This window comes from Trichosurus vulpecula, chromosome 1 (assembly GCF_011100635.1).
Source record: "Trichosurus vulpecula isolate mTriVul1 chromosome 1, mTriVul1.pri, whole genome shotgun sequence".
In the NCBI taxonomy this organism is placed as follows: Eukaryota; Metazoa; Chordata; class Mammalia; order Diprotodontia; family Phalangeridae; genus Trichosurus; species Trichosurus vulpecula.
In genome coordinates, this window is record NC_050573.1 from 439,388,652 (window position 1) to 439,401,510 (window position 12,859).

Sequence of the window (12,859 nt, forward strand, 5' to 3'; positions counted from 1 at the left end):
AGTGGTGGTAAAGGAGAAAGATTGCTAAGAATTACAATTTTGGGTACATTTATAAATATTTACCTAACTACTAATACAATTTGAAGGCACTGGACATTGTAAACATAGAATAACAACATAAAAATTAAATTTTCTCTATTCTCACAGGAAATGACTTTTTGCTAATATAGGAATTATTTCTAAACCAGCTGTCTATATACACGGTCCAAAAATCAACTTGTTAGGGCAAATGTCAAAATCAATGCCAAATTAGAAGAAAAAATAAAAATGAGAATATATGGCTCCAACTTGATCTATTTAAACAAGATGATGACACCAAAAAATGGGACATGGATAAAAGAACAGACACCAACAAAAGTTATCATTGCTTCCTAAGGAAGTTTAACCAATATAAATCAGTTGCCACAACGAAGACTCCAAAAGGGCCTAGAAACTGCCTTACAAAGCAAACACACAATCTATTTGCCAAGTAGAGTGTTATGGAAGCTACAGACAATACTAGTTTGAAATATAAATTAATTTAAAAATCCATCAAAGAAGGATGGCTCAAGATTAAAAATGGTACTTCATAAAACAATGAAGATTGATGGAGGGAAAAACATTTTATAGAGAACTAGGTGAATAGATCCAATTAAGATAGATCATTCCAAGAATATTTAAAGGTAAATTTGGAAGGACAACAAAGAAATAAGAGCTCTGCTAAGATTTTGCTAAAAAATTATTTTCTTCATCAATCACCATAAAGCCTTCAATGTCAAGCTCTAACATTATAGTTCTGAGGCACTAGATGAGGAAGTAGCCATGAAAATAAAGAAAACAAGGATGGAAAGAGCAGCTGTATTATATCAAATATACATAAAGCACAAAGCTAAAGGCAGCACAATATTGAAGATATTCGGGGATAAGTCCTTGGAATATTTAAAAGGAGAGAATACCAAATGCTCGGAAAAAATCATAGATGTTATTACTGAAAAAAGTGACCAAGAAAATATCCATAACTCTTATAGGAAACATGAATCAAAGGTATTCTTTATGAAGGCATAAGAAAAGAATAGGCAAGTTTTCACAAAGGTTATTCTACAGCTAACAATATTTATACAGTCACACAAATGACTGAATGGTGAGAATGAGAGAATATGAAATCCCACTGTGTTTATTGCTTGTTGCCTTTGAAAAATCATTTGATTCAGTACAGAAAAATGTAACCTATTTTAAGGAGTCTTTCATGCATGTGTTAAAATTATACATAATTACTTAAAAGAGGCAACCATAGCTATCACTTTATTCAACAACCCTCTGATCATTAATGTCAAGTGAAGATTATAAGACAGGATGATATACTTTCCAAAGATGTCTGCCACTGTCATGGCATATGTCTAGTAAAGAATGCCAACAGAGGAGGGCCTCCTATATATGGTAAAGTCCTCCAGATGTCTCTTTTTGCAGCCGACATTGTCCTGATTTCACCAGGTCCTAGAACTTTTTAGAGCCTCCCAAATGGGATCTATAATCACTGAAAAGTGTTCAGTCCAACAAACCATAAAGAAAAAAATCAAGCAGATGAATAATGACGATTGTCCGGACTATGATGTAAAGTGGGATGGCCAATCCGTAGAGCTTTACTAAGTCTTTCAAAGATATTTAAGCTTGACAATGAGCTGGGCTCAGAATTGAGAAGGAAGACAGTATACTTGGATTACATTTGAGAAACTGCACAGTATGTTTGCCTCTAAGCTTTTTCTGGAAATGATGGCCCATCTTTTTAAAATTGGTATCCTTCCAATGATGCTATATGACGACAAATAATGGAATAACAAAGTCTCCTAAGAATTAAATAAGAAAGTCACCCAATCAGCAATGGTGAGATATGTAGTGGGTATGAACAGGATGCAGCACATTACCAGTGAAGAAATATGTGTCAAAAGCAGTGTAAACAATATCATTAAGGAGATGTACAATTAAAACAGGAGCCCACATAGTGAGAACAAAACAAATAGCCTATTTGCTCCATTGGTACCCAATGCAATGTCAACAAATCAGGAGACAGGCCCTCAATAACCAGCAGGATAGATCTCATATGATGAAGGATTCATGAAATTATCTGAATAAAAGTAGAATCCAATGAGATATGGGCAGGTTATGATACAAATACTTTGGTATTTGTATCCCCAGCACTTAGCACAGTGCACGGCATACAGTAGGTGATTAATAAATGTCTTTTTATTCATTCAAGTAGTATTTGAGAGAACAGTGGACATTTATATTTTAAGCTTGCAAAGTGTCACTTGAGTTTCTTACTACCCTTGTGAGGTAGGTGCTACAGATATTATCATCATTTTACAGATGAAGAAACTAAGGTTCAATTAAATGACTTGACCACAGTGTCACAGGCAGTATGTTTAAGACACATGACTTGAGCTCAGCCCTTCTTGACACCCAGTCCATCATTTGGTCCTATACACTAGACTGACTCATAAAATGTCTCTATATTCCAGCTTCTAATGAGTGAAAGTCATTTTTTCCAACTACTTTTATCTGTACAATTTGAAAATTAAAGCCAAGTAACCCTTCTGCCATACTTCATGTACAAATGAACATTGAAAGGGGTAGGGTGGCGGAGGGGAGAACAAAAATGAACATCTAAAAAGAGACACATGGCTCCTTAAATGCCTCCAGGTATGAGGTAAAGAAAAACCATCTTTAACCAAAATATCTCTTTTGTATTCTTCCATAAAAGGCACCTCCAAAAAGAGGCAGATAAACATGTCCTTGCCCTTTATGTGTTTGTATCTACATTCCAAAAAGGCATCTGAAGACAAGGATGCAAGAATTATACTTTGCTTGGGCTAATTTTTAAATATCAATATTTGCTAAATTAGGCCTCACACTATATTTATTGAATTATGGATTAATCGCTTGCCCAATCTGTAAGAGAGAGAGAGAGAGAGAGAGAGACAGAGAGAATAGGAGAGGAGAGAGAGACAAAGAGAGAGGAGAGAGAAAGAGAGAGAGGGAGAGAGAGAGAGAGAGAGAGAGAGAGAGAGAGAGAGAGAGAGAGAGAGAGAAAGAGTATAATTAAAAATATAATCATTTCTCCCCTTCAAAGTTGTATCCTTCTTAAAAACATTCTTAAATATAGCCTCCTATAACTATTAAACCATTATCTTTAGTAATTGCCAATGAAACATTAAAAAATACCCAATAGGATAGGGTATATTTTTATGAGTAATCTAGGTAAGAGGGTATAGATAATTCTTGCAAATTAATTTCTCCTAGAGATTAATACTATGGGACTTCAATGTTTCGATAGACTTTAGAACTTTTTTTCACATGATTGCTATATTTTAAACAAGCCTGCAGAAAAATGAGATAATCAATATGAGTCATGTTCTCTGTTTGGAAACTTAACTGCTTGTATTAATTTTTAATATTATTCATGCCGAGGTGCTTTTGCTTTATTAACTTTCTGTTCTTGGGAACTCTAGCATTCTGTTTAATCGTATTTCCCCCTTTTTTGTAGCCTCCAAGAAAAGAAGCCGAGGAATTTCCAACAGAAACAAAAGGAAGATGTGACAAGAAGCACTGAAATATCTGGAATGTCTAGTAGCATAGATAACCCTTACAGGTGATTTTATTGGAAAACACATCAGGAAAAGCTCAATGGAACGACCTCTGAACTGGGAGTCAAGTGACCAGAAATTCAGCTGTGCGACTAAATGCCTCTATGACATTGGCAAGTTTCCTTGCTGGCAAAATGAGTGGATTGGAGCAAAGCTCCAAGGTTCTGTGATTAGTTTCCATTCTAACTGACATCTCAAAGTCACCATGGCCCAAACTGAGCTCATTATCATTCCCTTCAAACATTCCTCTCCTCCCAGGATTCCCTCTTTCTGTCAAAGACTCCACCCTCCTTCTAGGTTTGTGACCTCAGTACTCACCATGACCTCTCACTATCCCTGAACCCACATATCAGTTGCCCAATTCTTCCACTTTTCCCTTCACAACAACTCTTTCATCTCTCTGCTTACAAAACCACCACCTTGTTTTGGGCCCTTCTGACCACTCACTGAGATCACTGACAGTCTCATAATTGGTCTCCCTGGCTTGAGTCTCTCACCAAGACAGTCTAACATACACATTGCTGTCAAAGGTATTTTCTTGAAGCACATACAATGTGACTGCCCTATTAAACCAATTTCAGTGGGTTCCTACTGCCTCTAGGAGTAGGTATAATTTCTGTTTTTCATTTTTAAAATCCTACCCAACCTGGCCTCAACCTGTCTTCTTAACCTCATTCCATATCCTATGCTCTGTATCCAGTCAACTTGGTCTCCTCTCTGCTTCTCAAACATGACGTTCCACATCAGGAGTGTGCTAGCTGTCAGATTGTACTGGCTTGTAAGAGCCAATTGTTAATTTTTTTGGTGGGAGTATTTACACCCCAGAAATCTTCCAGTGCTGTAAGTTAGGTCCTCATTTGTTGTTTTTTTGATTGTCTATACTTAAGTGATGGATAACATATTAATAATGCAGTTTAAACTTAAAAGGGTGTCATGTATTTTTAGAGAACTGGTTGTTAAACATTTATCTGCACACTTTCTCGATGTCTTTTCATCAGTTCCCCATGCTTGGAACGCTCTCCCTCCATACCTCTGGCTTACAGTGTCCTCTCTTCCTTGAAGCTCAAGCACCATCTCCTACATGAAGCTTTTCCTCATCCCCCCAACTGTTTGTGTCCACTCTCCCTCATAAACCAGCTTGCACTTCATGACCTTCTATGTATTTGTAGCTATTCATTTTATATTTATGTTGTATATATTAGCTTATGTTGTTCTTATCTGCCCCTTTAGAATCTAAGCTCCCCATAAGTTGGGATTGCTTCATTCTTTGTTCTTATATCCCCGGCCCCTACCACGATACTTCACCCAAAGTAGGAACTTAATAAATACTTGTTAGTTGACTTGCTGATAGACTCTAAGCACCGAGAAGATAGGGTCTGTGCCATTTTTCATCTTAGTATCACTTTGCAGAGAGCACTTTGTGCATAGTAGGCATTTGATGAATCTTTGTCAAACTGAATTGTCCCTATGTTCATCAAAAAGCAGGCCTAAGATTCAGCTCCAGTGAATATGGTGGTGCCTAGGGAGTTAGACCTATTGGGGACAGCTTTCGTCATACTGACTGACCTGGGAGCAGGAAGAAGTTGAGGAAAGGTGACAATTTTTGCCACTGTGAGCACCAGCCACCTGATTTCTGTAACAAGGACACCCCCTCCACACACACACATTTTGCTTTGCATTGTGAATAATACCGTTTGTGACTGTGTTCCCCCAGGACACCACCTGTCCTTGGGTTGTTCCAGAATAGTGGGGCAAGTCTTCTAAAGTCTTTAAAGCTGAAACACCGTGTTTCTCTTCCTATCACATGGTTATTGCCACAGAGAGCTAAAGTGAACGGCAGCTGATGAAAAGAGGGGGAGGGAGGTTGGAAAAGCCCTAAATAAATAAAAGGGCCCTACAAATACCTATTAATAAGAAGAAACATTTTGCTCCACAGAGCTTAAGTTTCTGCCAGTCAGAAATTATTCCCTACTAAAAGGGAGCGATGGTGTGCTTAGCAGGCTAAAGGGCTTAGCCATTAATAAGCTGATTGACTTTAAAACAAACACCAGCGTTTGGTTCACCTCCCAGATTATGGATATTAAACACCTATTAAGCAGAGTCTGACTATGAGTTGATGATGACACACACCTCGGAATATGCATAAGTCCTGGCTGCCCTTTTAGAGAGATGGATCATATGGATCTAGGACATGTATCTATTTCCATTCTCAAAGAAGCCTGAATTCACAGGTGTGTGGGTACTCCTTCCACTGACACAAGTCATGAACTCTCTAAATATTGGCTGCTGATCTTTGAGAATTGTTGGGGCCCCCAAAATCATTATTTGGTGGCCGAGCATTTGTATAAACGAAAAAAAAGTTTCAAATTTGAACAATGAATATTGTTCTGCAGAACAAATTACCCATGCTGAATGATGGTTATATCACATATTTAGTTGCAGCCGGGGGTGGAATTGTAGAGAAGAGCATTATGTAATTCACTATATAATTAGACTATAATTGTTCACGTATTATATAATAAGGAGCTGAACCTGTGTAGGGAATAATAGGGCTGATTGTCATGGATGTGCATATGGATTTTTCTGAGTGTCCTTGATAAGGCAATGTGCCTCAAAGGTCATCAAGGGTCATAGGGATAAAGGAGGAAAAAAGCCAGATGAGACAGTATAGTACTCTGGGAAAAGCCCTGGTTTGGAGCCTCTATTGATTACTTCTTATGTGATGCTGGAGAAGGCATTTCATCTCCTCTAAATGTCAATTTTTTAATCTGTAAAATGATGAAGGTGTCTACAATTCCTTCCAGTTCTAATGCTAGTCCTATGAACTAGTCTACTTGTCACCTAATATACTTTATGGCATTCTTGTGGTCCAGGGGAACTCAGATTACATGCATTTGAGAAGAGGTTTGACAACTTTTGCATGTCGAGGCAGAACGATGAATTTGTGTTTTATTAAGCACCACTCTGCTGAAGGTGTCACAATTCACTAACGAAAGTGGAGCTGCCAGGCTGCTCCACAAGAGACATAAGACACTCCCCTCACCTCTCCTATGTGCCCCACAGACAAACTTTTAATCTTTCCAGGTTTAAAAAAATAGTACAGGTGGTTAGGAGTAAGAGTCTCCTTTCACACAAAGGTCCATTGCTGCTGAAGGTATGGACAAGGTGTCTGGTTCATTGAGAAATAGCACTTGCTGCTGGCAGGCCTGGACTAAGAATTTGGGTCTAATCACTGTGACTCTTACAACTGATTCCTGGTCACTGGACTCAGATGGCTCTGGAGGAGCAAGTGAGGCTGGTGACCTTGCACAGCCCTCCCTCACTCAATTCAAAGTCAACTGCAAGTCATGGTCCTCTTCAAAAACAAAGGATAAACACAACCTGTGAGTAGACCAAACTGCCTGAAAGGGGACCCAGCTAGTTGGGTAACTCAGCTCATCCTCTCCCTCTCCTTCTTTTCCTCTCCAAAGGAAGGTAAATTTTGATGGTCAGAAGCTGCCCACTTGACTTGGGGGGTTTACTGGCTAGATTCCTTCCCTCCCTCCCTCCCTCCCTTCCTTCCTTCCTTCCTTCCTTCCTTCCTTCCTTCCTTCCTTCCTTCCTTCCTTCCTTCCTTCCTTCCTTCCTCTATTTCTCTCTTTCTTTCTTTCTCCCCTCCTTCCCTCCTTCCCTCTCTCCCTTCTCTCTTCCTTCCTTCCTTCCTTCCATCCGTCCATCCATCCTTCCTTCCTCAAAACCTTACCCCGAGTTCACTCTGAAGCTCATGAACAAGTTCCTGCCCAAGCTCCACTTTCTGGCTACATTTTAGGCCCTCCTGCCTTACAGTGAACGTCAATGGTAACTGTTTTTCTTTGGAAGAGCAACCCTGAGGGTCTTCCCCTCCCAGCTTGTTTTTTCCCTCTTTTTCTAATTAAAGGGGCCATCCCTTGACTAACTTCTTAACGAGGTCTATTCCCTAAATGGGCATTACCTCACTCTAAGTGAGTACATGAAAAGTCCTGAGCCTAAAAGGTCCAGGGTCTCCCACTGTATTTTAGGCCATCTCCAATCATCCTAATGAATATCAGGTCACTGGGTCCAGATGGTTCTGAAGGAGAAAGTGAGGCTGGTGACTTTGCACAGCCCTCCCTCACTCAAATCAAAGTCAACTGTAAGTCATGCCATCATTTCCCTGATGTCATGGTCCTCTTCGAAAATGAAGGACAAACACAACAACAGCCTCATTCAACGCCATTCTCCTGTTGAGTCAAATCAGAGAGCATTTATTAAGTGCCAGGCACCATGCTAAACTCTGTGGTTATAACAAAAGGTAAAAAGAAACCAAAAAAACCCCACAAAAAACAACCAGTCCCAGTTCACAGTCTAATGGGGGGAGATGACAGGCAAACAACTATGTACAAACATATTATGTAGGTATTAACTCTTCGTTAAGGTTTGGGTATTTATAGACTAAGGGAATAGGAAGAGTCATACGGTTTCTTGTCTCTGTGTTGTATTTCACCTGAGCCATAGTCTGATGCAGACTTAGTAATGCTCAAGGCTTTTCTCTGTTTGAGTCATTTCAAATGACTATGCTTAATTTCAGTATTGCACAGTGGAATAAATGCCTTTGAAAGAAAGGACTTAACACAGTAAAAATAGCAATTAGGCAACACCAAGGTGAATTATATAATTATAAGCCCTGAATTATATGATGTGAGGCTATTCGGTTATTACTATCACCTAGCTCATTAAATATTTCACCAAAACAATAACAGTGACTCAAAATTAAATAAATAAACTTCCAGAACAATAGGGGACCATAGTTTATCTATAAGACAATTCATGGGCAAGAAATTAATCGAAAATAAGATGAATTTCAATTTTTTTTCAGATACTAGCTGTGTGACCCTAGGGTCATCTAACCTTGGAGGCCTCAGTTTCCTGAGTTGCAAATGAACATAATAATAGCGCCTATTTCCCAGGGTTGTTGTAAGGAGCAAATGAAATAACATTTTTAAAGCACTCACCACAGTGCCTTACACATTCAATTGTTTGTTGTTGTTGCTGTCTTTTTTTTTTAATTGGGTCCAACTCTTCATGACTCTATTTGAGATTTTCTTGGCAAAGTTACTGGAGTGGTTTGCCATTTCCTTCTCCAGCTCATTTTACAGATGAGAGAATGGAGGCAAACAGTAGCTGGTCACACAGCTACTGAGCATCTGTGGCTGCATTTGAACTCAGTCCAGGCCTGACAATTCTGTCCACTGAACCTTCTACCTGCCCTTTGACATATAGCAGGTGCTTAATAAATCCTTATTTCCTTCCTTCCTTCCTTGTTGTTAATTGTGAAACCATCTAAAATACAATACTAATACACTTACGCAACCCACCTCAGTTGGATTACTTTGGATCAAGGAGTTTGAAAACTGCAAAGTATGGCATGCGTTATTATTGTATAATAAATATTACTTAGAAACAGTAGAAGTCACAAGCAATGCAAACAATAATTTAAACATTAGCATGCTTAACAAGCATAAGTTGTTGAAGGAAAGGCAATGTGGTTTCTGTAAAGGAAAATCATGCTTTGTCCATCTTTGAAATTGTTTAAAGGGGTTATAGACAAAGGGAACCAACAGACTTAGGCTTTCTAGTAAGTCAATTAGTTAACAAACATTTATTAAGTGTCCAAACCTTCATGCTAAGCACTAAAGATATTAAGACAAAAAAGTTTTCCTCCTCCTCTAAAACAAAAACAAAACCCCAAACACACAAAGCTGTTGGAAAACAAATGCTGTAGGAAGCATTACTTGATTCAAATTCTGGCTCTGCATAGCCAAGTCACTAAGGCCGGACCCTTGGTAAGTCACCTATAAAACAAGAGGATTGGACTAGATGATAGTTAAGGTCCCTCAGCTCTAAATCCTAGGATTCATGGGCAGAATTGTATTAATAGATGACCCTGTTGTTTAAACATTTCTTAGGCAGTATAGAAGAGATACAGTGAAATTTCTAAGAATGGAGAGGAGGCTTGGCTCTTCCAAGTAATGAAATATAACCACAGTAAATTAGCTTATGGAATCCTTCACACAGTTCAGGTTCTCAGAGAGGTAAGACAGAGCTGGGAAAAGTTCAAAGAAAGGCAATTGAAATGATGCAGGGGGAGACAGAAAGATTAAATTTCTAGTCTTGAAGGACAACGGTCCTAAGAAGATGTGATTACAGCCCGTAAAAATCACAAAAAGAATGGTAAAGCTGACATAGGGGTATACACTGAAGCTTAAAGTTTGGGAAAACATAAAAGGAATTAAAAAATACAATGGTCAGTAAACTTAATGGAACCTATTACTCTAAAAGGTAAAGCAGAAGTAGAGAAGGAAAGGATCTTGGAAGTCATCTGATTCAACCTCCCTTCAGTTAGGGAGACTGAGGCCCAGAGGTTACACAGTTATTAAGAGGCAGAACCCAAATAATAAAATGAATCTTCTAACTCCAGGTCCAGCTGCCTTTACATTTTACCACATTTCCTTCCATCAAAATAAAGAGCTTCAAGAAGGATAAATTCAAGATAAATTTAGTTAAGAGAATCAGAGCTGATTCCAAAGGAGTTCATGAGACTGAAGATGTAGCCCTAATCTTGAGTCTGAATTAATGGAGGCCAACAGTCATTTACTTCCATAGATTACCCATTGGTGAAAATGTAACTTAGAGAGCAAACACACCAACACACACACATACATTTTTCTGGATGATGATTAGAGCAAAGATTTACTATTAGTCATTTTATATGTGTACTCACTAATAGGGGGCTGCTAGCTGGTCCAGTGGATAGAATATTGGATCTGGAGTCAGGAAGACATCTTTCTGAGTTCAAAATTGGTCTCAGACATTTACTAGCTGTGTGACCCTGGGCAAGTCACTTAACCCTGTTTGCCTCAGTTTCCTCATTTGTAAAATGAGCCAGAGAAGAAAATGGCAAAACCACTCCAGTATCTCTAACAAGAAAACCCCAAATGGGGTCACAAAGAATTGGACATGACTGAAAAATGACCCAATGACAAAATGAAAAGTGGATTTGTGTTTTAACTTTGTAGTACATATGTAATCCCTTCCATCTTAGTTATGAAATGCCATATTGTTTGATGATTAAGTTCTTGATCCCCAATTATGGTCATAGACCTAGTGTGCATGTGGCATAGAAGACAGAGACCTGGGAGATGAAGTCAGGAGGACCTAAGTTCAAATCACAATCTCTCTCAGCCTCGGTTTGCTCATCTACAAAACGGGATAACAATAACATCTCCTTCACAGCATTGTTGTGAGGAACGAATATGTGTCAAATGCTTTTAGAACCTTAAAGTGCTATATAAACATTTATTATTATTATTATTACTATTAATATTATTACCCAGAATAGTACATAAGTTGGGTCTGGTAATGATTAGGACACCATAATTGGATAACATTTGTTAGGAATCCTTAGGAATGAATACAAGAAGAGATTTTGGTATCAGAAACCATAATTCTGACTGGTTTAGGAGTCTGGAAAAAATGCTTCATCCTTTCTCAGTTCCAAAGAGCTTTATAACTTGCTACTTACAATATTTAGTCCATATGATAACAATTCACATTAGCTTCCTCACGACAACTCTATGAAGTAAGGAAGAGCAAGTATCATCAAGCCCATTTTATAGGCCAGGAAACTGAGGCCAACAGAGGGTAAGTGACTTGCTCAAGGTCACACTAGTGTCTGAGGTCCCATTTGAACTCAAGTCTTTCTCATCTCCAATGCTCTTTCTGCTCAGCATAAAAGGGCTACTATCATGGCAACTTGATTTTGGCCAGAATGATAACTATCGACCTTCGTGTGCTGACATCACATAAGTCCAAATAAGAATTCACAAATAGAAACAAAAGGCAATCCTCTGGAGCTACTTATTCTTCAGCCAGAGTCTGACAACTGAATATTGAGCAATCCTTTCCTCGTACATTATTTTAAGAACGTGCTTGAAATAGCAGTCTGCGCTGAGAAAGGCAGAAGAGCCAAACACTTATGCCATCCTCTCCAAGGGCTCCCACTCTGGCTACACCATGAAGAATGGGCAATCTGGGCTCTGGAAGCCCAACTGAGAGAGAGAACATGGGTTCAATCAAAATGGTCCGGTGCGCTTGTTTGACTTTGGGCATTATTCTTGGTGCTCAGCCATGAACATCCAACCCAATGACCTAGACCAGTGCTGATTGACAAACTGATTTATAGTATTGCTAAATCACAACTTAATTTTGTCACGTTTCCACGTACCGTAATTTGAACTGTGATCGAACTTCCCCGTGTTCTATTTGAATCAGTTCATTGTAACAAGCAGTGATACTGCTATTCTCCATAAATCTCTGAAAATAAAAAGAATCAAAGACAGCCTGTGAGACATGTACAATCATTTGTTAGAGAAGAAAATCCTAAATATAATAAATATTATTTACTTTATATTTTATATTATATTTTATCTCTATTATCTTATTGCAAATAAGTAGCATGAAATGAAATAAAAGGTGGAGGCAGAGCCAAGATGGCAGAGTAAAGGCAGGGATTCACCTGAGCTCTCACCCAAACCCCTCCAAATACCTTTAAAAATGACTCTAAACAAATTGTAGAGCAGCAGAACCCACAAAAAGGCAGAGTGAAACAAATTTCCAGCTTAAGACAACTTGGAAGGTTGGCAGGAAAGGTCTGTTGCACCAGGGTGAGAGAGAAGTGCAGTCTACCACAGGCCTTGGCAACATAGTCTGGGCCCCAGCAAGCTAGGAGTAGGCCTTGGGAGCCACTGAATCTGTAGCAGCAGCAGCAGTGGCAGTAGTTGCTTCTGGAGCTCTCAGTCCACATATAGTAAGGAGGTCAAAGAATTGGTTAGAAGGAGATTATAGGGGTCTCTTTGCTAACACTGAGGCAGGACTCTGTTTCTTTGCCCATACTTGGATCCAGGTTGCAGTCCTAGGTGGCAGTCCCAGGGCAGGGAAGAGCATTACTACATCAGAGCTTGTGGCCACAGAGGAGGGGGGACTCTCCTCACAGTTCCATGGCACAAAAGAGTGTTTGTGGTCACTCACAAGATAAAGCAGAGGCCAGGAGAGTAGTAAACACTTCTCCTAAGATGATACCACCTTGGAAGAACTGAAAACTTACAGGTGCCTAGAAGTATCCCTGAAAACAGCTGCACAAAATCCATGAAGCTTGAGAAAGTTTGCCTTCCACCCTGGACACA

General features: G+C 39.1%; 1 protein-coding gene across 1 annotated transcript in view; it reads right to left on the minus strand.

The window, feature by feature from the left end:
• PDE8B (phosphodiesterase 8B) overlaps positions 1 to 12,859 on the minus strand; it is a 143,979-nt gene that overhangs the window by 91,779 nt on the left and 39,341 nt on the right. Inside the window, 1 exon segment of the mRNA XM_036747076.1 lies at positions 11,902 to 11,990. Within this exon segment, the coding sequence (XP_036602971.1) occupies positions 11,902 to 11,990 (89 nt within the window).